At 51.4% G+C, this 25071-nt stretch overlaps 1 protein-coding gene across 2 annotated transcripts; it reads left to right on the top strand.

Moving 5' to 3' along the window:
* The first annotated feature begins 20920 nt into the window (after positions 1 to 20920).
* LOC119276943 (RGG repeats nuclear RNA binding protein A-like) lies at positions 20921 to 23770 on the top strand. Of its 2 annotated transcripts, XM_037558118.1 has the most exons (5): positions 20921 to 21174; positions 21346 to 22001; positions 22127 to 22365; positions 22456 to 22662; positions 22888 to 23770. In XM_037558118.1, exons 4-5 carry the CDS (start codon positions 22483 to 22485, stop codon positions 23197 to 23199), a joined length of 492 nt encoding a protein of 163 aa, XP_037414015.1. In that variant the 5' UTR covers positions 20921 to 21174; positions 21346 to 22001; positions 22127 to 22365; positions 22456 to 22482; the 3' UTR covers positions 23200 to 23770. The 2 variants fall into 2 exon arrangements, with proteins under 2 accessions (XP_037414015.1, XP_037414016.1); XM_037558119.1 differs by lacking the exons at positions 20921 to 21174; positions 21346 to 22001 and having other exon boundaries at positions 22008 to 22365.
* Positions 23771 to 25071: the final 1301 nt, after the last annotated feature.

Here is a 25071-nt window from a genome sequence, read left to right as displayed (position 1 = left end):
CTGGGACTTCTTCATAGGCGCTGGGCCTTCTTTGCAGGCACTGGACCTTACTTCATGGGTAGAACCTCCTGAGGTGCTGAATGTTCCAAGCGTTTGGAATGGGCACCCCTTGATGGGTCTCCAGGCGCGCGGCGCCAGGTCTGGAAACATGAACAACCTTGAATGGGCCCTCCCACATGGGAGAGACCTTGTGCAGCCCTTCCCTGGAGAGCACCCGCCTGAGCACGAGGTCACCTACCTCAAGAGTCCTGGGGCGGATGTTGCGGCAGTGATACCGCCGCAGTGCCTGTTGGTACCTTGCTGCTCGTAGTGCGGCTTCCTGGCGGTGTTCCTCCCCCAGCACAAGATCCATCCCCCGCATGGCGTCCTGTTGCGCTTCATCAAACACTAGGACCCGCGTGGAGCGACGCCTGACCTCGTGAGGGAGGACCGCCTCTGCTCCATAGACGAGGAAGAACGGGGTCTCGCCAGTTGACTTGGTGGCGGTAGTGCGGATGGAACACAGCACGGACTGGAGCTCATCGTACCAGCCCCCTGCCGAAGACTTCCAGCTTATTCTTGAAGGACCTGGTCTTGACACCTTTCAGGACCGCTGCGTTGGTGCGTTTGGCCCAGCCGTTACTCCGGGTGTGTGCCACCGAAGCGTAGCATATCTGTGTTCCAAGGTTAGCACAATATGTTTTGAAGAGATTGCTGGTGAACTACGAACCGTTGTCGGTGATGATGCGATTCGGGACCCCGAATCGGCTCACGAGGCCCTTGATAAATTTGACTGTAGAGCTAGCTAGGATGGTGTGGATGGCCTCCACCTCCGCCCACTTGGTGAACTTGTTGATGGCGACGTAGAGGTAGCGGTAGCCCCCAGGCGCCCGACGGAACGGGCCCAAGATATCCAGCCCCCAGACCGCGAATGGCCACGAGAGTGGGATGGTCTGCAGGCCCTCAGCTGGCTGATGGATCTGCTTGGCATGGAATTGGAAGGCTTCGCAAGCCTTCAATAGAACCCGCTGCGAAAAGCCTTGCGACCAGGGTCCGTGATGATGAGTGGTGTCCGCAGTCCCCACCGTGTATGTCAGCCAGCAACTCCTTCCCCTGTTCCTCGGAGATGCAACGCAGGGAAACATCATGCGGCCGCTTCCGGTAGAGCTCTCCGTCTTGGATGCAGTAGGCCATGCCCTGTCGGGCCACACGTTTCGCGTCCTCCTCTTTCTCTGGTAGAGTCCCATGCATCAGGTAATCCTTGAATTCCGCAGTCCAGCATCCCTCCTGAGGCTCTAGAGCCAGGAACAAGCGTGCTCCCGAGGTTGGGCCACAGGTCGGGGCTCCTGTGGCAGGCGGTTGAGGGAGTTCTTCCCGAGGTTGCGCTGTGCTTGACAGTGAAGGTGCTACCGAGGGCTTGAAGAGACGTTCCTCGAAAACGCCAGGCTCCTGAGGCAGCCGCCTGGATGCCCTCCAGGCGATGTCATCGGCCTCTTCGTTGGTGCCGCGGGGCACATGCTGCAACTCCAGCCCTCAAAACTGCTTGTCCATCCTGTGTACCTCTACAAGATACGCTGCCATGTGCTCGTCCTTTGGCTCGTACACTTTGTTGGAGAAGTTGACGAGGAGCTGTGAGTGGCCCTTGATGACGAGGTGCTTCACCCCCAGTGCTGATGCAGCCTTTAAGCCCACTATGAGGCCTTCGTATTCTGCTATGTTGCTGGAGACCTTCTCGCCATGCTGGAAACAGAGCTTGTCCTGAGTGGGGGATAAAAGCACCGCGCCGGCCCCCGCACCATGTCGCGAGAATGCCCCGTCGAAGTACATGACCCAGACGTCCGGTGCCTCGCTTCCTCGGGAGAGTGACAAATCTTCACCTGCTTCAAGCCCTGGCGCCTCTGTCCATTCTGCCACAAAATCTGCAAGCGCGGCTCCCTTGACGACCCTGGTTGTGCTGAATTCCAATTGAAATGCTTGTAGCTCAATGTTGCATTCGGCGCCCCTTCCAGCGGAATTGGGGCTCCGGAGCACCCTTTCCAATGGGTAGGCCGAGACAACCTTGATGGGGTGACCTTGAAATTAATGCCGCAACTTATGCGAGGCCACCAATAGTGTGAGCAAGAGCTTCTGAGGCATGGGGTATCGCGCCCTAGCATCCCGCATCACCATGATGACGATGTACATCGAATGCTCGACGAGGGTGGGTGTGCTGACAAAGCTCGCCCCCTCCAGAGAGTTAGGCGCCTCCTGAGACATCAGAGCCCCCAGCACCTGGCCGCCTGGTGAGGTCCCTTCAGCCCTGGGAGCGTCTTCCCGTTGAGGCAGGTCTCCATTTGCCATGGCCATGGCCTTCACGAGGCCTTCCTCATCTTGTGCTATAGCGGTCGGGACCGCGGCCGGTCGTGATGCATCCCTGACCTAGCGCTCTTCCCGAACCGCCACCAGAGCGGCGCTGGCGGAGTAGGGCGTGGCGACGAGGTAGAGCACCAGGGGCTCCTGAGGGCGCGGCACCACCATCACAAGAGGGTTGGTCAGGTACTTCTTGAGGTCTCGAAACGCGTCATTGCCCTCCTGTGTCCATTCGAACGGGCCCTTCTTCTTCATCAGCATGAAGAAAGGCAGGGCACATTCCCCTAGCTTGGAGATGAAGCGTCCTAACGCAGTTACGCGCCCGGCGAGCTTCTGCATTTCCCTAAGGGCTTGCGGCGGACTCATGTCTTCGATCGCCTTGACCTTCTCTGGGTTAGCCTCGATCCCCCTGTGGGACACGAGGAAGCCCAGAAGCTTGCCAGAAGGAATGCCAAACACGCACTTCTCCGGGTTAAGCTGCAGGTCCACTTCACGCAGGCTCGCGAAGATTTCTTCCAGGTCCTGGATCTAGGTCTTCGCCTCCTGAGACTTCACTACAATGTCGTCGACATAGGCCTCGGCGTTTCTCCCGAGCTACCGGCCCAAGGCGATATGCATCAGTCGCTGGAAGGTCGCGCTCGCGCTGCACAACCCGAACGTCATGCAGGTGTAGCAGTACACCCCGCACGTGGTTAGGAAGGCCGTCTTCTCCACGTCTTCTATCGCCATCTTGATTTGATGATAGCCCAAAAATGCATCCAGGAAGCACAACAGGTCGCACTTAGTGGTGGAGTCAACAATTTGGTCGATGCGAGGGAGTGGGAATGGATCTTCAGGGCAAGCCTTGTTGAGGTTGGTGAAGTCAACGCACATGCGCTCCTTTCCTCCCTTCTTCGCCACAACAACAGGGTTTGCCAGCCATTCGGTGTAGCGAACCTCGCGAATGACACCCGCAGCTTCCAGCTTGCGGGTTTCTTGGACGATGAAGGCCTGCTTCTCGATGGACTGCTGCCTTGCTTTCTGCTTCACAGGGCGTAAATTAGGGCACACATTTAGGTGATGCTCAATCACCTGCCTTGGGACCCCCGCTAGCTCCTTGGGTTCCCACGCGAACACCTCCTTGTTCGAGCGCAAGAATTTCACCAGTGCCTCCTCCTGGTCGGGGTCAAGATTGGCACCTATGGTGAAGGTGGCGCCGGAGGATCCATCCTCATCAACTGGTACCTGCTTGGTCTCCGCCTTGTCCTAGGTGAACAACTGCTTCTTCTTGGTTGGTGCAGCCCCCTTGGCCTTGGAGGTGTCGACGTTGGCGGGCTGTGCTGCTGCAGCCGCCTTGACGGCGAGCTTGAGCGCCTACAGACCATCTTTGGTATCTCCTGCTATGGTGAGGATGCCGCTGCTCCCGGGCATCTTCATGAGGTTGTAGGCCGGATGGGTCGCTGCCATGAACTGGGCTAAGGCGGGGTAGCCGAGGATGGCGTTGTATGGGAGGCTGATGTGGGTCATGTCGAAGTTGACCAGCTCCTTGTGGAAGTTGTCGTGGGTGCCAAAGGTCACCGGAAGGCAGATCTGCCCCAGGGAGCCGGAGGAACCACCTCCGATGCCCGAGAAGGGCTTGCTGGGTTGGAGTCGTTCCAGCAGCACATGGAGGAGGCTGAAGGCCTCCGCCGAGAGCACGTTGAGGCCGGCGCCACCGTCGATGAGGGTTCTGGTGATGGCCACCTGGCAGATGGTGGGCATGCAAAGCATTGGGAGTGCACTCGAGCAGGCGGTGCTGACGGGGTGATTGTCCGAGCTGAAAGTCAGGTTGGCCTTGGGTGCCACCCAACCCGGAGGAGCTCCGTGCCACGTGAGTGCGGCGCCAATATGGCGGATGAACGGCTTGATGTGGCGGCTCGAGGGTGGCGCCTGCGAGCCACCCAGGAGGGCTGCAACGACCGGGGGCGCCGGCGCAGCATAGTGGGCGAGGAAGAGGTTGCGCAGCTCCTCCTAGGAGGCCATAGAGGCCGTTGGCAGGTGGAGCAGCCACATGCGCGGGACGCCGGTGAGGACCAAGGTAAACCAGTTGGCCATGACCTTGTCGTCGCCCCCGACCTTGAGGACGGCCTCTTCGTATGCCAGCAGGAAAATCAGCGGATCCGCTGCACCGTTGTAGCGCGGCGGCATCTCTGGCTTGAACTTGTGCAGCCATTGCACCTGTCGCAAGGTGGGGGCCAAGGCTCGGAGCCCCCTGGCCCCGACGCTGGTGTCGGTAGCCGGAGCTGGCGGCGCGTTTCCCGCCATGAGGGTGAAGCACGATGTTGATGGAGAGCGGGTCGACGGAAGGGAGAGCTCCGGCGCACCCCTACCTGGCGCGCCAAATGTCGGATATCGGGTTCTGGCAAAACCCTTAAGGTTCAAACTCTGGGGTGCTCACGAAGATCTTCTCCCTACCGATCCACGCCCCAAAACCTCGCGGCGATTCTAGCTACAAGATGAACAACACAAGGGACACAAGGTTTATGCTAGTTCGGGCCACCGTTGTGATGTAATACCCTAATCCAATGTGAGGTGTGGTGGATTGCCTCAGGGGCTGATGATGAACAGTACAGAGGAAGAACAACCTTGCGAGGGGTGTTCTTGTGGTGGTGTGCGTAGAGAGGAATCGCTCCGTCTCTGTTGGCTCTAGATGAGATCCAGATGCCTTCTACTGTGGTGGCTATCTCTATTTATAGAGGCCCTGGTCCTCTTCCCAAATATTGAGCGGGAAGGGAGCCAAGAACGGCCATTTCGAAGGGGGGCCGCTAGTACAAGCTATCCTGACTAAAGTTGGTCTTCGACTTCCAAAGGCACTGGCGATGACGCTGTCTTGGGCTCCATGGTGATCTCCATCCTGCTGTCCTGCTGGTCTTGGTCTCCGTGCACCGATATGGAAACCTTTGCTTGATGCCTCGGTAATCCACACCTGCGCTTGCCCCCTTTGCACCAAAGAGGAAACAAGGACACTGCGCTGGCTGGCGCCCGCCTGGCGCCCGCCTGGTCTCGATCGTCACGGCTTGCGTCACGAGCACCTCGCGAGGTACTCCTTGCCTTGATCTCTTCGCCTCCTCGCGAGCCTACCTGACGAGGCTGTCCCTGAGGAAGCCTTGCGTCATCCGCCTCGGGAGGCTTGGCCCCTCGCGAGGATCTTGAGCTTGGGTTGATGAAGACGGGCCGTACTAGGCCACTGCTTGAGCCACGCCGCAGGCCGCAGGGAGGCAAGTCTGGGGACCCCCATTCCCAGAACACCGACATATATGATGCTTAAACTAAGCAGATGGTGGTGTAACAAAGTAGAAGTATTGTAAGAGGTCATATGCAAAATATATGCTACCAATACAACCTTGCCAAGTTAGAGCAAGTACCTTGATGGGTGAATAAGATAGGCCATCCTCCACCATGCCAAGTTTGTTAGCCAGTGGATTGTTCCGCAATATTCCTCTCGTGCGCCCATTCTCATATTCATTTTGATCATGTTCAATACCTGACATGCATGAAAACATAAAAACAAGTGATATTATCTTTGTAATGCAGAAGTGATTCTAATCCAATGCTGCCTCCTTTGTGTTATCTCTGCAATTCTTCTGAGAGATGCCATGCATGCTGTAATTTGATGTGTGCATTAATATAATGTGGCCTACGTACTACTCAAAATATGAGAGCTCCAGAAGTGATGATGCTTCGCAGATGACAACTTCAACATATAGTTAAGAAGAACAAGTCGACCTGGCCTGACAGATTCAAAATATACTAAGGGAGAACAACTCGAAATGACCATTCGACCACAAATGTCTCTGCTACTCTTCCAAACAAGGAACATACTTATTAAAGAAGAGAAGATGATCATGTTAAAGAAGAGCAGAAGAGCAAGCAGATTGAAGATACTACAAGGTTTTCTATACAATGTCTGTTGTCCAACCATGATGAACAATAGCACATAGATAAATATTATTCCTTCCGGTCTCTCCATATGTGGCTCACATGCATTAAGAAACTGAAGTCGGAACATTTAGCTGACCAATTAAACATGTCTCAGTTTTACTAATATGAGCATAATATCATATTCGAATTTGTACAACTAAGCGTGTTTAGCTCGATGGGTGGAGCAGTGCTATTATGACACGAACCATGTAGGCTGCTCGTGGTCATCATAAAATGCGAAAACTGTAAGCATGATGAGTATAGTGTTGACCGTGGCAGTGGGATGGCAGATCTGATGCTGCAAACTGCACAAAGGGTAGTTAGCAACCGATGTTTGCTTTGAAATAACAACTAAGATTTGGTATGGACAAGAAAGTACAGTCAACAAGTGACAAAGAAATGTAATTCTGATGTCTCTCTATATGTCTCGACATGCGTTTGGAAACTCAAGTGGGACCTTTAGCTAACCAATTAAATGTGTCTGTTAACTAATATCAGTATCATATCACAATCATATTTTAACAACTAAGTTTTGGAATTATGAGTGTTGTGTTGTTTAGCTTGAAGGGTGGAGTACTACTAGTACGATAGAAAGCACCTATGCAAATCATAGTAGAGTAGATAAAAGGGGGAATCCCTAAGCATCAAGAGTAAAATCAGGAAAGTGGAACTAGCTGGACCATATGGGCTTGTATTGCCGGTACGACAAGAAAGAGCTACTTAAGAACAAAACAATGCCATGGCCCGCCCAGCCCTAGTCCAATATACAAAGGAGTGAAGGTAAATTTGTACCAAAATTTGGGATCCCGTGTAGCCTAAGCCATCTGGGTCGCCCAATATTTTAACTGTAGCTCCGCCGATGTGTGGCGCACATGCTTTTTGAAACGAATATAGGAACATTATGTGACCAATTAAACATTCTTTGTTTTAGTAATATATGAGCTTCATATCAGATTCGTATATCAACAACTAAGCTTTGGAATTATGAGTGACATGTTGTTTCGCTTGATGGGTTGAGGCCTTGAGGAGCTATGTTAGCACGACACGAAGCACCTACGATGATGGTAGTGAATATAAAGGGGGGAAACCATAAACTTTACGAGTATAATGACCGTGACATGGCGGATCTGAAGGTGCAAATCGGACGAAGGCTACTGTCGGATATTGGGTTCCGACAAAACCCTTGAGGTTCGAACACTGGGGTGTGCACGAAGATTTCCCCCTACCGAGACACACCGTCAGCCTCGCCGCGATCTCTAAGCTAGACCGATGAACTCACAACACAAGAGACATGAGATTTATATAGGTTTGGGACACTATTGTGGTGTAATACCCTACTCCTATGTGGTGGTGGTGGATTGCCTCTTGGGCTGATGATGAATAATACAAGGGAAGAATAGCCTCGCGAGGAGAGGTGTTCTTGTGCTTGGTGGTTTGCTCGGGGAGGAATTGATCTTTCTCCCGATGAGATCCACCTACTTTGGCGGCTAGCCCTATTTTTAGAGGCCCTGGTCCTCTCCCCAAATATTGAGCGGGAAGGGATCCAACAACGACCATTCTGAAAGGGGACAACTTGTACAAGCTATCCTGACTAAAGGTGGTCTTCGCCTGTCAAAGGCGCTGGTGGTGACGCCATCTTGGGCTCCACGATGACCTCCGTCCTGCCGTCCTGCTGGTCTTGGTCTTGTTGCACCGATATGGAAACCTTTGCCTGATGCCTTGGTACTCTGTGCATGTGCTTGCCCCCTTAGCACCAAAGGGGAAACGAGGACACTGCGCGTGTAGGCGCCCGCCTAGCACCTGCCTGGCCTTGGTCGTCATGGCTTACGTCACGGGAACCTCGCAAGGTACCCCATGCCTTGATCTCTCCGCCTCCCTCGCGAGCCTGCCTGGTGAGGCCATTCCTGAGGAGGCCTTGTGTCATCCGCCCCACGAGGCTTCGCCCCTTGCGAGGGTCTTGAATGTTGGTTGACGAAGATGGGCCATACTGGGCCACCGGTGGAGCCACGCCATGGGCCGCAGGCAGGCAAATCTGGGGACCCCCATTCCCAGAACGCTGACAATAGCCCCCTGGCCCAAGGCGCGCTCGGACTTGGCTTAGCGGCGAAGCCAAGGGGCAAGTGCGGAGCGCCGCTGGCCCCAACAACCTGCAGCCTTGGTCGACGCGTGGCTACTGATTGGACGTGGGTGTCTCTGCTTCCCCATGCTGCCTCGGCAACTGCCCGACTTGACGAGTCCCTGCTGCATGCAAAAAGGGTCATCATTACCTGCGATCGTGGAGGTCGACGGTTGGCCTCCCTTGGAATATAAATGAGGAGGGGCGATAGACCTCGTCGCCCATCTCTTCTTGCTCCGCCTGCTTCTTCTTCCCTGCTCCACCTCCAGCCTTGACGCCAATGGCACCGATCCATAGATTCTCGGCCGAAGAGAAGGGGAAGGCTCCCCGGGATGAACCTGAGCCGCTCCCGCCAAAGAAGAGGCCGGTCCACCGCTGTGATGAGGTCGTGGGGCTGGAGATGACGAGGCCTTGGTGCGAGCGGCCACCTCCTGGGTACCCACTACCCCAGTACGCCCAAGCCGAGGGCTCTGGAGAAAGTGGCAGCAAGCGGCGCCGCCCACGCTGCAGCCGAGGTCGGTGTGCCGTGTTGGCGCGCGCTGTCGCCCCCGGAGTCCATGCCACGGACTCCGCTCGCGAGCTCGTGCTGCACGCGGCGATGTCTCCAAGCACCTGGATCCGCTTCCGTTCGTTCTTCTCCACCGAGATGCCGCCGATGGGGACTCTCGAGCTTTGGCTGCAGCACACCGACTGTAGTGCCCTAGCAACCGGAGCGGAGGGTGAGGTCGTTTCCCCGGGCAAGATCTTCATGACTCAAGGCTGGGGCGAGGTCGCCCGGGTCTGCCGAGCGGGAGGCACCCTTGTGATCCATTTTGAGTACGATGGCGCCTCCACGTTGTTCTTCAAGGTCTTCAACACAGAAGGCCGCCACCTGGAGTGCTGCCCCGGAGCGAGCAGTTAGGAGATCGACGCGGCAAGGGCTGGGCCTGCCGTCCTCTCCCCCAACGGCTCCTCCAGCAGCAGCAGCGATGCTTGGGAGTCCAGCGACTCTCCTGAACTCCTCGAGACTCCGAAGATGATCGACGACAGCTACGCGCCCCCGAGCTCTCTCCGGGCCCGGTGCAAGGCGACAACATCGGGCCGCCGTCGCTGCCGATTTGGATGAGGTTGGCGCCGGTCTCCTGTGGCCCACTGTTGATGATGGCGTCGGCCATAGAAACGCGTGTAGTTAGAGCTCCTCGAAGTTCTTTTCCTTTTGTTCCATGCGAGGAATCAAGAAACACCCCTCGGGGGCATGTAAAGGGTCTGCGATGTCTTCTGTTGATGTTATCCTTATCATGAAATTGTGCGAGTGGTTGTCTTGTCCCAGCTTGGTTCTCCCTTTCTAATCTCGCGAAGACTTGGTGCTCTATGTTGACAGGTCCCGGTCCCCATGCAGGCTGCAGCCGTCACTGGTATGCCAGGTCGCGATGCCGTGGTCAAGGCCAGGAGGTGAGCGGCCCGAGGTCCAGTAAGAGCCCCTGAGGCGCGATGCTCAGGAGGTCCCTTTAGCGCGCAAGCAGACGTCAAGAGGTGAGAAAGGAAGGCAACGTTGCCACCACAGGGCCGCCTCAAGTGAGAGATTCCGCGCTGTAACGGTTAGCTATTCCAGGCATGAAACTTATCTTGGTAATCTGGAGTCGCTCCTTTGTATTGCGCCAGACTTGTGCATCGCCGGCCGCGGCGCAGCTAGGTTAGGCCCGTGCGAGCCTCCTCTTTCTTCCCCACACTCTCCTTAGTGCTCTACATCCTCGGGTCCCGGCCATCAAGCGAGCTCAGCCGCCGCTAGTATGCCAGGTCGTGATGCCGTGGTCAAGGCCAGGGGGTGAGGGCTGGAGAGACAGTAAGAGCTACTGAGTCGCGATGCTCAGGAGCCCCCCTTTTAACGCGCAAGAGGATCATATGGAAAAGAGAGGGAGCTCGTGGTGCCGCCCGCTGAAGTCCTCAAGAGGTTCTTGCAAATTAGCACGAGAAAAGCATGGGTTGCCATTATGATTGTCGGCCGGCCGTTGGCTGCTCCGAGAGAGTGGTGAGGGCCTGAGGGCTTGGTGAGGTGACGCATGCGGGGTTGCCGCGGGCCAGAGCTCGACCGCCCAGATTTGTCAGCATTGCAGGGACGGACCCATGCGCAAGCACCGTGCCAGCGCGAGCGACTCCCGTTGTGGATGTCAATCGAGCAGGGGATTATCACAGGTGGATTAGGCATGAAGGGCAAATCAGCTTAGGTAAACGCAGAATGGATACATGCCACTGGGTCGGAACCGGGCGGCTTGGGGATGATGCAACCCGAGGGGCGCCCCCAGCAAGGTAAGCTAAAGACATAAGAAAAAGATACATGCCGCAGGGACGGACCCACGTGGTGTGGGAATGATGCAGCCCTGAGGGCGCTCCGAGCTGAAATGAACTTGGAAGATGTCACCTAGTTCCGTTGTAGAAGGGGTTTTGAGGTAGCTGAAGATGCACGGTGAAGAGGCCGACCCTCACGAGCCACCGGGTCCCTGAGCCTCGGGAGGCTCTGAGGGTCTATGTGGTTCCTTGAGGACCATCTCCATCTCTGCTAGGACCGCGTGATGCCTGGCCTCCTGAGCCGCCAGAATGCTCCGCATGTGACGCTGGTAGGTGGCAGCCGTGTTCGGCAGGCCGAAAGGCATGCGAATGTAGTTGTGCGGTAGACCCTCGCAGCGTCCCATGTGTGAAGGCCAGAAGCGCTCCTGAGATGCGGCTCGGTTGAGCCCTGGGACGTCAACACAGACGTGCAGCCCACCATCCTTGCCTGGATGGGGGGCCATGCCAGGCAAGCGGTGATCGCTGCGCATGGCCCTCACTTCCTGAAGCTCCTAAGTGGTCTTGGTGATGAACTCCTGAATGTTGGGCTTTCCCTGCCCCGTGCCTTCCTGAGGGAAACGTGTCGCGAAGCATGCCTCCAAGTGGTGCCCGAGCGCCTCCCTCGTGATGTTGGTGAGGTCTGAGGCCCTCCAGAAGAGAGCCCCCGAGCCCTACCCAAGGAGGGAGCCGGGCGTGCCTTCCTATGCGATGGAAGAGGGCGCCCCAGGCACGGGCGCTGATCCTGGCGCGGCACCATCCGGGATGCCAACCTCCTGAGGCCTGGCGTGGAGCGGCTGCTTCTTCTTCTTGGGGATGGCCTCAAGAGGGTTCTCGCCCTTGCTATCCGGGTCCTCGATTGCTGCAGCTTGGAAGGCATGCTTGAGGGAGCATACCGCATCTCTCTCTCTTCGCAGGGGACCATGATGATTCCACTGCTTCCTGGCATCTTGAGGACGTTGTAGCGGTGATGGGTCACCGTCATGATCTTGGCTAGGGATGGATACCCGAGGATGGCATTGTACCACAGGTGGATGTGGGCGATGTTGAAGTCGATGAGCTCGGTGCGGTAGTTGTCACGCTTTCCAAAGGTGACAGGGAGGCGGGCCTGCCCTATCGGGGTGGTGGAACCGTCGGTAACTCCTGAGAAAGGCTTGGTAGGCTGAACTTGATCATATGGCACTTGAAGGTTGTTGAACATCTCTACGGACAGGACATTAAGCCCTGCACCGCCATCGATGAGGGTCCTGGTGACTTGCACATTGCTTATAACTGGTGAACAGAGCATTGAGAGGATGCCAGCAGTAGCCGCACACTTGAGTTGATCTGCCGAGCTGAAGGTGATGGCACACTTGGACCACCTGAGCGGGCGTGTGGCCTCGAGCTTGGGGAGGGCTGTGTTCACCTCGCGAGCGAACTGCTTGAAGATGCGCTGAGAGGATGGGGCCTGAGCTCCGCCCAAGATGCAAGCGATAGCACGTGGCTCTTGGAATCCCCCAGCCCCTCGTCCTGGTGGTGGTCATCATTCCTGCTTGGCGGCGGCGGCAGTGGAGGAAGACCTGCGTTACCCTGGGGTGGTCCTCGCGAGGCTGATCGCTCCAGGCGCCCTCGCGAGGCTGGTCCTGCCAGCGGTCCTCACGAGGTCGGTCACGCTACTCCTGGCGAGGGCCACGGTCATCCCATCGTCCTCCACCATGTCCTCCTCCTCGGCCGTAGCCCCGGTCGTTGCACTCGGGGCGTCGACCAAAGCGTCCTTCCTGAACGGCCCTGAGCTCCTGGCAGTCACTGGTGTTGTGGGTGTGGAGGTTGTGGTGGGCGCAGAACGGCCGACTGCCCTTGGACGACTTTGGCTGGTCCCTGCATGCTTCGTGTCTGGTTCTGCCGCAAGCACGGCTACTCCCTTGCGCTTCACATCCTTGGCTTTGGTCTTCTTTTCCTCTAGGTCGGCAGCATGGAGCTCGAGGAGGGAGAGGCGTCCCTCCTCAGCTCTTGCGCACTTGGTCGCCGGGTTGAATAGCTCCAGGGATGTGCATAGCTCCTCGTGGATCGCGAGCTCCTCCTTCATCTTGACGTCATGGACGCCATCGGAGAACGCTGAGATGATGGCCTCGTCCGTCACTAGGGGGTCTTGAGGCGGACGCTGTTGAAGCCACTACAAAAAAATACACTTCCATGATGATACGTGTTTGTCACAGTAGGTCACGTTTTTTGTCATGCATGTACATCCATGACGATTTTATGATAGAATCAAGGTAGTCATACCTGTGCTGTCGTAGAAGTGTTCCATGACATTACCAAAATTATCATCACGGAAGTGTCCACTTCCATGACGATAAATCGCGCGTCAAAGTGTTCCTCCGGTAAACGGGAGTTGCATAATCACCCAGTTACATTGTGACGTTTGGTAGCACACAAAGTGTTCCTCCGGTAAACGGGAGTTGCATAATCTCATAGTTGTAGGAACATGTATAAGTCATGAAGAAAGCAATAGCAACATACTAAATGATCAAGTGCTAAGCTAACGAAATGGGTCAAGTCAATCACATCATTCTCCTAATGATGTGATCCCGTTAATCAAATGACAACTCATGTCCATGGTTAGGAAACACAACCATCTTTGATCAACGAGCTAGTCAAGTAGAGGCATACTAGTGACACTATGTTTGTCTATGTATTCACACATGTATTATGTTTCCGGTTAATACAATTCTAGCATGAATAATAAACATTTATCATGATATAAGGAAATAAATAATAACTTTATTATTGCCTCTAGGGCATATTTCCTTCAGGTTTATTATATGAAGTTGTGCGGATGACCCGTTGAGCGCCGGTATATAACTGCTCTATCAATGTATAGGCAGCCTTCAGTTTTTTGCGCATGTCTGAGCCAAGATGAGTAACACGGCTACCTACAAAGCTCAAAGTATTATTAAACTGGCAGTTTCATGACTGGTACTTATTTAAAACTTATGAAGAGGTTTTTACCGAAGATAGCAGAGGTCATAGCATTGATCTGCTGCTTCAAGCCGGTCAATTCTTCTGTTACCGGGTTAAGGGTTGCTTCAGCATCTTCCGCCCGCTTTAGAAAAGTTGCTTTTTCAGTTTCCCACTTTGCCCGCTCACCCTTAAAGCCATCCTTCAATTGTTCCATGGCTGTTAAAGCACCGGTCAGCTCTTCTTTAGCCTTGGAGGTTTCTTCTTGCTGGGACTTGATATTTTCCTGAAGGTCGGCGATTTGAGATTCCTTTTTGGTCAGATCAGCCTGAAAGAGACAATTAATGAGTTGGTAATACATCTTTGAAGTCCCAAGCACATAACAAGTTATACACTTGGCACTTGGGGGCTAATGCATATCGGATCAATTCAAAGTTATGGGGTTTTTCTCAATAAACCGGATTATATTGATGATTAACAGAAATTTTGGAAACTGCATGACAGAAGATGTACCGGTTCATTCTAAAGGTATAAACCGGTACATGGGGGCTACGCAAGCAAAATTCAATATTATTCTACTACAAGTCCCGGTTCACATCCATATTATGAACCGGCCCTTGGGGGCTACTGGAGTTGATAATTGAAGCCGTCTCTAAGGAAAAAGAACTTGTGCAAAGTAATGGATATTTACCTCATATCGCTCTTTCATCAGGCCTACTAAACCGGCTTCATAGTCGCGGCTTGTGTACAGGCGGTTTAAATATCCAGAATGGATGTCCTGAGCATTGAGGTGGGCATAGCTTGATAAATCTGTTTTCCACTTGCTCTTGTCCATAGCAGAAAACTCTTCCTTGGCACTATGCTTTGATAAAGGTGACAGGGTTGCCAGGAGCAGTATGACCAAAACCGGTAATCACAACATCATCTGTGGTGCCATCAATAGTTTTGGTTGGGCTTGGAAATTTAGCAGTTGTTCTTGCTGGGCTTGGTGGATCAGCAGATGGGCTTGGCGGATCAACAGACTGGCTCGTCGGATTTATCTCTCCCGGTTCAACAAAAGTGTCCTGAGCCTGAGGTACCGGATCATCCGGGATAGTATCAGCATTCGAATCAAAAGCCTATGAGGTCTTCTCCGGTTCAGTGGCCGGATTATCATTGGTCGGTTTATTAAACTTGGCCTTCTTGCTAAGTCAGTGAAAGTGCAACTATCCCTAGGTGGTTTTGGTAATTCATAACAACATATAGCTCATTGAGCTAATGCTATTCCAAGACTATTATTTCAGGAAAGCTCAATGAATGGCATGGCATGGATGATGAAAGTGGATCCCTCAAAATACTAAGGACAAAGGATTGGCTCAAGCTCAAAAGCTCAAGACTCTTCATTTTATATTTTAGTGATCCAAGATCACATTGAGTCTATAGGAAAAGCCAATAGTATCAAGGAGGGATGAGGTGTTGCTTAATGAGCCTCTTGCTTAATGTGCTTAGTGATATGCTCCAAAACCCTCAGCTACTTTCCCACATCCACAAATGACCTAAATCCAAAGCCAAAATCGGTCACACCGATTCTTCCTATCCGGCGCCACTGATTCCAAAACTCATAGCCACTGCCACAAACCCTAAGCATATCGGTCTTACCGATAGGGATCTCGGTCTCACCGAGATTGGATTGTAATCTCTCTGTTTCCCTTCGTAACATTTCAGTCTAACCGAAGTGAGCGATCGGTCCCACCGAGATTGCAATGTAAACTCTCTGTTTCCTTTTTGTAACATTTCGGTCTCACCGAAAAGAGCAAATTGGTCCCATCGAGTTTACCTGACCAACTCTCTGGAAAGCTTATTACCAAATCGGTCTCACCGAGTTTGTGTAATCGGTCTTACCAAGATTACGTTATGCCCTAACCCTAACCGAATCGGTCTCACCGAGATGCATGTCAGTCCCACCGAAAATCACTAACGGTCACTAGGTTTACTAAATCGGTCCGACCGAGTCTGTTGAATCGGTCCCATCGAGTTTGGTAAATTGTGTGTAACGGTTAGATTTTGTGTGGAGGCTATATATACCCCTCCACCTCCTCTTCATTCGTGGAGAGAGCCATCAGAACGAACCTACACTTCCAACTTACCATTTTTGAGAGAGAACCACCTACTCATGTGTTGAGACCAAGATATTCCATTCCTACCATATGAATCTTGATCTCTAGCCTTCCCCAAGTTGCTTTCCACTCAAATCTTCTTTCCACCAGATCCAAAACCTATGAGAGAGAGAGTTGACTGTTGGGGAGACTATCATTTGAAGCACAAGAGCAAGGAGTTCATCATCAACGCACCATTTGTTACTTCTTGGAGAGTGGTGTCTCCTAGATTGGCTAGGTGTCACTTGGGAGCCTCTGACAAGATTGTGGAGTTGAACCAAGGAGTTTGTAAGGGAAAGGAGATCGCCTACTTCATGAAGATCTACCGCTAGTGAGGCAAGTCCTTCATGGGCGACGGCCATGGTGGGATAGACAAGGTTGCTTCTTCGTGGACCCTTCGTGGGTGGAGCCCTCCGTGGACTCGCGCAACTGTTACCCTTCGTGGGTTGAAGTCTCCATCAACGTGGATGTACGATAGCACCACCTATCGGAACCACGCCAAAAACATCCATGTCTCCAATTGCGTTTGAATCCTCCAAACCCTTCCCTTTACTTTCTTGCAAGTTGCATGCTTTAATTTCCGCTGCTTATATACTCTTTGCATGCTTGCTTGAATAGTGTGATGATTGCTTGACTTGTCCTAAAGTAGCTAAAATCTGCCAAACTCTAAAATTGGGAAAAGGTTAAGTTTTTATTGGTCAAGTAGTCTAATCACCCCCCCTCTAGACATACTTCAAGGTCCTACAGTCAGGCTTTGGCACTGGAAGGACATGACAAAAGTTAGTATAATAAACAAATACAAGGCATAAAGGGTTAAGTGTAATATGCTTACCCAGGAACAGTTTTGAGAGGAGGGAGTTGTGTGGCTGATGACTCGCCGGATGATGAATGGGAGGTTCCCTGATAATTTGAGTCAGACGGATTAAGAGGATATCGGAAGTAACGCGCTTTAGGATAAAGTGTGTCAGGAGTATAAGAAACCTCTTGACGGCGTTTACGAACCGGAGAGTTCGGTAAACCGGAGGAGGTCACCACTTGGCCGCTATGCCGAGTTGTGCGGCAAGCTTCATGCTGCTGTGTCTTCAAAAGAAAGTGTGGATCCGAATAAGCAAGAGGGCGTGAAAATTTTACTTTCCGGACTGCTCGACGAATTTTTGGTATTGGCACAGGATTTGAGTCGGAAGAAAGAATGATTACCTCTACCTCGCCAGCACGGCTAGCCTCCGCATCATCCTGATAATGATCATTGTCAATGAGGTGTATGAAAAAAGAACTAAGAGAGTCGAGGTCTACCTCTAAGTCCAGATTATCAAGTTCTTCTTCATTTGGCAGCTCAGGGGACTCAGCGGTTCTCTTCCTCGCAGGTTTCTTTGTAACTTTGGTCTTGACACGAGGCACTCTCACCGGTTTATCCTGCGGCTTCGCCCGTTTATCCTGTGGTTTTCGCTTCCAAAATGGATCATCGCCCTGCGAAGATTAGCAAAGGTTATAATAGAATGTTTACAGGAGGACGGATTAAAAAGAGTGATGCAAATTATTATAGTTGGCGGTTTGTTGGAGGTACAGAAGGGACTGAGCCCTACTTTGCTGCATACGGCCACCGGTTCATCAAGCATTTTCTTAACAGATTCGGTGACTTCATCATCAGTGAGCTGGATGTCAATATGACACTGAGGGTCTTTCAAATCCCCTGTGTACTCGCACATTAAACCGGGACACCGGCTTAAAGGCATAATGCTCCAAGAAACCCAGCATCGAACAAAGTCAATGCCTGTCAATCCGTTTGCAACAAAAGCTCTGAGCTTTGCAAGCTGGGGTGCATAACTAGCTCGTTCCTTTGCGGTAAGTCGTTGAGGGACTGGATGTTTATTGGTAAGCCGGTGTGCCCGGCAGAGGATTTTCGTCGTCTGGAGCTGTGTTTCGGTAATAAAACCAAGTTTGATTCCAATCCTTGGGGTGGCTATGATGCTTGGCGTGAGGGAAATTGACATCTTTCCTCTTTTGGATTGAAACGCCACCAAGTTCAATGTTGGGCCCGTCTGTAAACTCGGTACGGCGGTTTAAGTAAAAGAAGTCCTGGAAAAACTCAACGGTTGGTTCTTCTTGCAGATAGGCTTCGCAAAATACTTGCCAATTGCAAATATTGGACACAGAATTCGGTCCAATATCTTGAGGGCAGATCTGGAAGCTAGCAAGCACGTCACGAAAGAATTTTGATCTGGGAGGGCTAAACCCTCGGCCCAGATGATCAACAAAAACAATCACCTCTCCATCGTTGGGCTCAGGAGGGTTTTCTGGACCGGGGACTCTCTAGTGTATGACTTCTTTCTTCGCTAAAACGCCAGTGGCAACAAACCCATCTAACTGTTCTTCAGTAACTGGGGAAGGGACCCAGTTGCAAGCATAGAACTGTTTGGCCATTTCAACGACAAGCTGAAAAAGAGGATCAATGCTGGTTTAAGATTCATGATTGACACATATAAACCGACGCAAGGACGAAGGGAGAATACATTGAAACGTATGTACATGTTAAACTGGATTCTGACTTTAAAGGTAAATCGGCGGTTTAAGAGAGGGCTACTGGTACCTGGCGGGTTATCATTTTCTAAAAGTTAAACCGCCTATACTAGTGTGGAAAGTACAAATCTGAAGTGATGAGAAACAAGTTTCACAGATTGATAGGATAATTTCAGATCTGCAGCGTGTTAGCAAATCAAGATATATTCAGACCTAAGATGCAGGTGCTTAAGCAGTTCATCAGATTCAATTGAGATTTTTTATACAAAGAGATGCCGTGGTGAGGAAAAATGGATTATAGCTACGGCTGCACAGGGAGAATATCAAGTTTTATCAAGTTCTCATCTGGCGGCAAAGTGCAGCAATGAACACCGACGAACACCAAAGAACACCGAAGAACACTGAAACCCTAATGGTAGATCTGAGGTGAAGAGGAAGAAGACTTACTGAGGTTGAAGGAGTAGCGGAGAGGCGCCGCGTTTTTCTGGTGCGTTCAGGTTGATGCAGCGCCCGTTGTTAGGGCAGAGGCGAAGATCGACGGCGGCGGCTGTGCTCGAGCACTGCGGCGATGCGAGGTGGAAGAAAGACAAAGAGGCAAGAGGAGAAAAGGAAAAGGACCCTCGGCCCTATTTATAAGACGAAGGGATAAGCGACATGCGCGGGAATCGAGGAACATAAACAAAAATGGATATGTGACAGAGTCGTCGCCTTGATTTTCGGAGGTTTATTAACTAAAGGGAAGGATATACGGTTTTAATAAGCAGGTGACGTCATGGCGGTTTATTACAATCTTGGAAGATGACGTCACGACGGTTTACAAGATTCACATGAAGATGACATCATGGTGGTTTACAAGGTTCACATGAAGATGTTTAAGAAGAAATTTTCCTAAGTATTGAAGATTGACATGAACATGTTCAAATCAATCTGGGGCCTAATGTTGGGGATATAACTACTGAGTATAAACCGCCCAGGAGGGGCCGGGTTATACTCATAAGGAGTCATCCGCATTGAAGCCCATGAAGACAAGGAATATGACGCTTTACTATTGAGATCTAAAGGCCCAAGGCCCAAAGGTGGATTAGAGCCCGTAGACATAAACCGCCATGTAATATGTAACTTGTGTTGTAAGTTAGGAAAAGGTAGAAACCGAGCCGGACACGTGTATGAGCTGGCGTCGGGATTCTGTAAACCGACGGGCGTCAACCTGTGTATATAAAGGGACAACCCGGCGGCGGTTCAGGGACAAGAAACAACAACTCGAGATCTAGGTAAAGCGGATTCGCTCCTTGATCATCGAGACCCCATCAATTCCACCACAACTAGATCGTAGGCTTTTACCTTCACCGCAAGGGGCCGAACCAGTATAAACTCCCCATGTCCTTTGTCCAGTTTAACCCCTTTAAGCTAATCTCGCTGCGATGGCTCCACGACTAAGTCCTCACACTAGGACATCTGACGTGATAATTCCACGACAGCTAGGAACAATTGATGTGTATTCTAGGCGCCTCCCCCCACGTATATAAAGGAGGGAGAGGGAGGGAGCCAGCCCTAGGCGCGCCCAAGTAGGAGGAATCCTACTTGGGCTCCTAGTAGGATTCGCCCCCCCTTTCCTTTTACCGAAGGGCGAAAGAGGGGAAGAGAGAGGGGGAGAAGGAAAGAGGGGGGCGCCGCCCCCTTCTCCTAATCCTATTCGACCTCCTTCCCGGGGGGGGGGAGGCGTAGCGCGGTTTCGTGGACAGATAGCAGTAGCGCCCTATGTAACCACGAGCTACTGTTAATTATCAGTAGCGCCTCCTTATAACCGGCGCTACTGCTAAGCCTCCATGTATAAGGTTTTCCCTAGTAGTACAAGTAGAACTCTTGAGTTGGCCTTTAACTCATTGAGACTCTCGTTGCACCCCCACCATTGTACTTGCTGATCTAAAAGAAAAGGAGTAGAGCTATTACACACGTCAAGACGGAACCAACCTAGGTGATACTTATGCGTCGTGTTCATCTGACAACCCGAGGTTACGTCATACTACTAAGCAAATCAACATTTTACTATTATTGTTGTTAGGTACATTGCAAAATGCTCTTGATAACCGATGTCGACCGTAAAGACCTAACGTATAATGTCCGATTGGATAAGCAACACCAATGAGATCTTCATCGATGCTATCTCAAATTGGATCAACGCCAACGACTTGAGCTCCATCCATGTCTTTGACCACTCTGAGGAATTCGCCCTCGGGGGTCCTTATCAATTCAGACCAGTGAGCATCCGTCTAAATAGTACGACCCCGATTTTTCTTCCTACTACACAGGGTCTACTACGGATCACCGACTGCCTATATGAACAAGATCTTATACAGTCAAAAGTGTGGCTTGAACACGTATTATATGCTGATGCGGGCTATATTTTTAGCCAATTTTTTATATTTTGGTGTGGAGGGAGTAGAAAACAAATACAGAAGAAATCCCGTTACATTTTTTTTTCTCAACCAGGGAAAATCCGACATGGAAGAAAACGTACGTTGGGCTATAAAAGGGAGGCCCCTTAGAATCGCGTAATCTGCATTCTACCCCTGAGAGCCCCCGAGAAACAGAAAGAGGGCTTGCGCGCAAAACATCTTGTCGCTAGATCTCGACCGCAGGAGCAGGATCGATGGAGAGGGCGTCTTCCTCCTCGACCGCGGCCCCTTGGCCGAGCGATTCGGGGTGGACGACGACGGGACGCTGCCCCCTCTGCGGCTGGGAGGAGAGCGGGGTCACCGTCGCCCTCATCTTCGAGCACGCGTCGCGCTGCCGGGAGAGGCGATTCGAGATGCTGCAGCGCCAGGCGGAGGAGCGGATTGCCGGTGAGCAAGCAAAGAAAGGTCGCCGCCATGCGCATATCAAGCTTCGGAAGAACTAGTGGTGAGTCCCCCCATCCCCCCAATCCACCGCTTTCTTCCTCTTTCTTTCTTTCTTTCTTTCTTTCTTTGGGGGTCTCAACTAGGGTTCCTGCTCGAGCGAAATCCCCACTTCTTGTAGCTTCGATCCCGCAATTCTCTCTCCTAACATTTTCTTTCCATGATTCTTATGCAGTGCTGGCGCGTCAACGAGGAGGATCGACCCAACACCGGAGTGGAAGAGTTCCAGAGGACCGACTGCATGAGTAGTTTAGGTTTTATATTAGCCCTGTCCCGTAGGACTTTGTTGAACTCACGTAGAGTTTTAGCAAAATTGGCTTAGGAAGCCATATACTAGAACAAAAAATGCAGATTTTACTGCACATATGACACTATACTGTAATCATTGATGCCCATAAAAGATGGCATTTTCTGTTAGATGTTCTTTTAGTTTCCTTTTCTTCCATCCGGTGCTTATTTCTGCAATAGGGGAACCTCTCTGCGTTCTTTTTGCGAATGGAATTGAGCTAGTAAATGTTGGGTCTTTTCAGACTTCATCTTTGTTTCTTTTTTGGATTTATTGTGAGTGATTGACTCAAGGATTTGACAGAGGTATTTTCCGCTCTCTGAGGATCTCTGCCACCGCAATGGCAGCGGCAGGGATGACAGGCAGTACAGGAGGGAGAACCTGCAGTACAGGCCTAAGAGTAAGCCATCCTCTGTGTCTGCTTCTGATGTTGATCAGAAGTCTGAAGGGAAGGTGGAGCCTGCTGCTGAGGAAAAGCAGGTGGAAGCCCCTGCTCAGAATGTTGTTGAAGCCGTCCCTGCCTCTGAATCTGACAAGTCTACAGGGTATCTTCCACCGAGCCTTGACCTTTTATTTTCTGTTGGTTATTGTACAAGTTTTCCTTGCTTTGTTGTGAAACGTAACCATTATCCTTCAAGTTAACCTCATTGATGTTTGAAACTGATGCAAGGATGTGCAAAAAGATGATTCTAAGAAGAGGGAGAGGGTGCCGAAAAGAAGCCAGAGGGAGAAGGTGCCGATAATGAGGGAGCCTAGAGGAAGGATAAGACCAATAAGACCAAGTGTCTCAGTGGCTCTGTCAAGAGGGAGCTGAAGAAGCAAAAGCCTAAGAAGGAAGACTCTGATGGGGATGCTCCTAATGAGACTGCTCAGGAAGAGCAGGAGGCTCCCATTGAACAAGAGAAAATTGTACTTTTCTACACTTGCGGATACTTGCCTTACGTACAGACCCTTTGCTCTGTTTTTCAAGCTTTTTAGTGATGTGCTAATTTGGAGCAGGTGATTGCCCTTGAAGAATATGAGAAGATGCAAGAAAGGAAGAAGTCCCAGGAGGCCTCTAAACCTGAGGAGAGGAGGGCTGCTGCTGTAGATTTTGAGGGTCTCCAGCTCTTAGAGAAGAAGAAGATTGAGGATGATGCTAAATTGAAGGCGGAAAATGTTCGCAAGGCAAAGGAGGCTGCTGCAAAGGAAGCCAAGCCTCGCAAGGTAGTGAAATTAACTCATCTTTTCTTTTTACAACTTTTTAGTCTTCCAACAATATGCATTTTGAATTTTGATGCTGAGATATGAAAGGGGCATGTTTTACCTTACTGAACCATCTTCTGAAATCTAGGCATGTCCTTAGAATGTACGATCACTACTTCAGTGCTGTTTAATTTGTATTGTGCTTGTTAGTGACAGTGTGATCCTTACTGCTGCTTTTTGCTGCAGGCTATCAGCATCCAGGAGTACCTGAAGCCAGAGGATGGTTCAGAGTACGTGCCTCCTACCCCACCGAGGCGCCCTCAAAATGGCGGCTACAGGGGAGGCCGTGGCAACGGTGCTTACAATGGCTGCAGCAGCCGTGATAGCAGCTCTGAGTGCCGGGTCTACAACGCTGGCCGCGGCCATAACTCCATCGTGTTCCACAACGCCGAGGCCAAGGCCAACGCCAACGACAGTGGCGCCCCAAGGAGGGTTGAGGGTTACAATGGCGAGCACCGGCAAGGCGGCTACCACTTACCAGCAAGGTGGGTACAATAGCGGCAGGGGCAGCGGCAGGTACCAGGAGCGCCAGGATGGGTACAATGGCGAGCGCTGGGATCAGCAGGGTGGGTACTACCAGGAGCGCAGGGATGCCTGCAATGGCGACCGCCGGGAGCAAGGCAGGTACAATGGTGGTGGCCGGGGCAATGGTGGTTACCAGGAGCGCAGGGATGCCTACGATGGCAACCGCCAGGAGCAAGGCCGGTACAATGGTGGCCGGGGCAACGGTTACCAGCAGCACCAGGATGGCTACAATGGTTACCGGGGTGGGTACTACAACAGTGGGCGGGGCAATGGCGGATACCACCAGGGCGGCAACTACCGGCAGAGGCAAGCTCCCAAGCCAAAGGAGGATAAAGTGGTGATCACAGAGGCCGACTTCCCAGCTCTAGGTGGCGCATCTCAGGCGCAGTCCCAGGCCTAGATAGGTCTTTTTTTTTTCTTATTATTAAGAGGGAGAGGAGAGTTTAGAGGAAAGAAGAGGAGACAGTTTTGTAACAGAGCTACTACGTGGTATCATGTGTTGCCCTGGGTTTATTATAAGCTTTGGTGTTAGTTTACTTGTCAATTGTTTTGTTTCTGATGAAGTGTGGGCTGTGATATGGTTTTGTTGTCGTTGAAATTGCAATAGGAAGCAGAAGATTTTTGGCAAAATCAAGCACTTTATCATCATGCCCTCTGAAGGAAAAAATGTTTTCAGGATCAGGTTCTGCATGACAGGTACACTTAAGCTAGAACTAGAAGTTACTCTTTATGCATGTGTGATTTGATAATTATTCATGACACACCAAAGGATGTTCTTTAGTCTAAACCCTGCAATTTTTTGTTCTCGACATTTTGTGGCACTACTGCAGTACTATTATCCTTTCCATCGCATCCACTATGTTCAGTTACAAATACTTAGCAAGTGCTAACATGTGAAAACTCTGAGCCAAAGAACAATGTCGTAAAGACATTTAGTCCCTATAGGCTAAATTTTATCATTGCATTCTCTAATTCACATAACACAGTAGGTAAGCTGCACTACATGAATTAAGACAGCAGAAAAGATGTTCACAAACCATCCATGACATTCTCTAATTCTGTAATGTTCTTCTGTACGCAAGTTCTCAGTACATTGTTACTAGTTTGTAACGCTCACATATATTATATCTCCCTGATGCCATTTCACGGCCGTGCATAAACTTGGCTGTTATAAACATTGACATCTTCTACATAATCAGTTGCTCGTGCACTTCTGCAGGCTGTTTAAACTGCTCAATTTTTTTGCTGGGTGTATGACAAGTACACTTCCAGACTTAAGCTGGAAGTTATTTCTGATTTACATGCTAGTAGTTTGACAAATTATCCATGGCATGCCAAAGATGCTCATTAGTCTGAACTCTGCTGTTTTTGCTATCACTGTTTTGTGGAACACAGGCAACCTGATCCAATTCTCACTTGTAAAGCTAATTTTGATGGATACGCACTCCAGAGATACTAAGAACAATATGGTAGGAGCTAGGGTTCTACCGGGTCTTGGCCGGAGATTGTAGGGGAAGGAGGGAGGTGGACGAGCTCGTGACCGCGGCGGCCGGCGTGTGGGCGCCGTCTCGCGCGGAGGGGAAGGCGGCGGCGATGGGAGAAGCGGCGGCTAGGTTAGGGTTCCGGCTCCTCTGGGAGCCGGGCAATAGATTATGTCTTAGTGCTTAATTCCAAACGGGAGTCTTACAACTGTTTTTATAACCTCGCTGCTAAAAATAAAATAACTTGGGCTAAGCCCCTAACTAGACGCGCCCATTGGGCCTCCTCCGGCTATAAGTGACGCCGGTCATAACATCTCTCCCCGCCTGCGCAAACAACTCGTCCTCGAGCTGGAAGTCTGGATAG

The sequence above is a fragment of the Triticum dicoccoides genome, chromosome 3B, assembly GCF_002162155.2.
Source record: "Triticum dicoccoides isolate Atlit2015 ecotype Zavitan chromosome 3B, WEW_v2.0, whole genome shotgun sequence".
NCBI classification, from domain to species: domain Eukaryota; kingdom Viridiplantae; phylum Streptophyta; class Magnoliopsida; order Poales; family Poaceae; genus Triticum; species Triticum dicoccoides.
The sequence above is the reverse complement of the archived record's forward strand: the minus strand, read 5'-3'. Positions and strand labels throughout refer to the sequence as shown.

What these genes read in the sequence shown, in the direction of transcription:
- LOC119276943 (XM_037558118.1), top strand. Translation starts at nt 22,483, where the DNA reads ATGCAAGAAAGGAAGAAGTCCCAGGAGGCCTCTAAACCTGAGGAGAGG. An exon ending in AGGAAGCCAAGCCTCGCAAG is followed by an intron (nt 22,663 to 22,887) that starts GTAGTGAAATTA and finishes TTTTTGCTGCAG; the next exon opens with GCTATCAGCATCCAGGAGTA.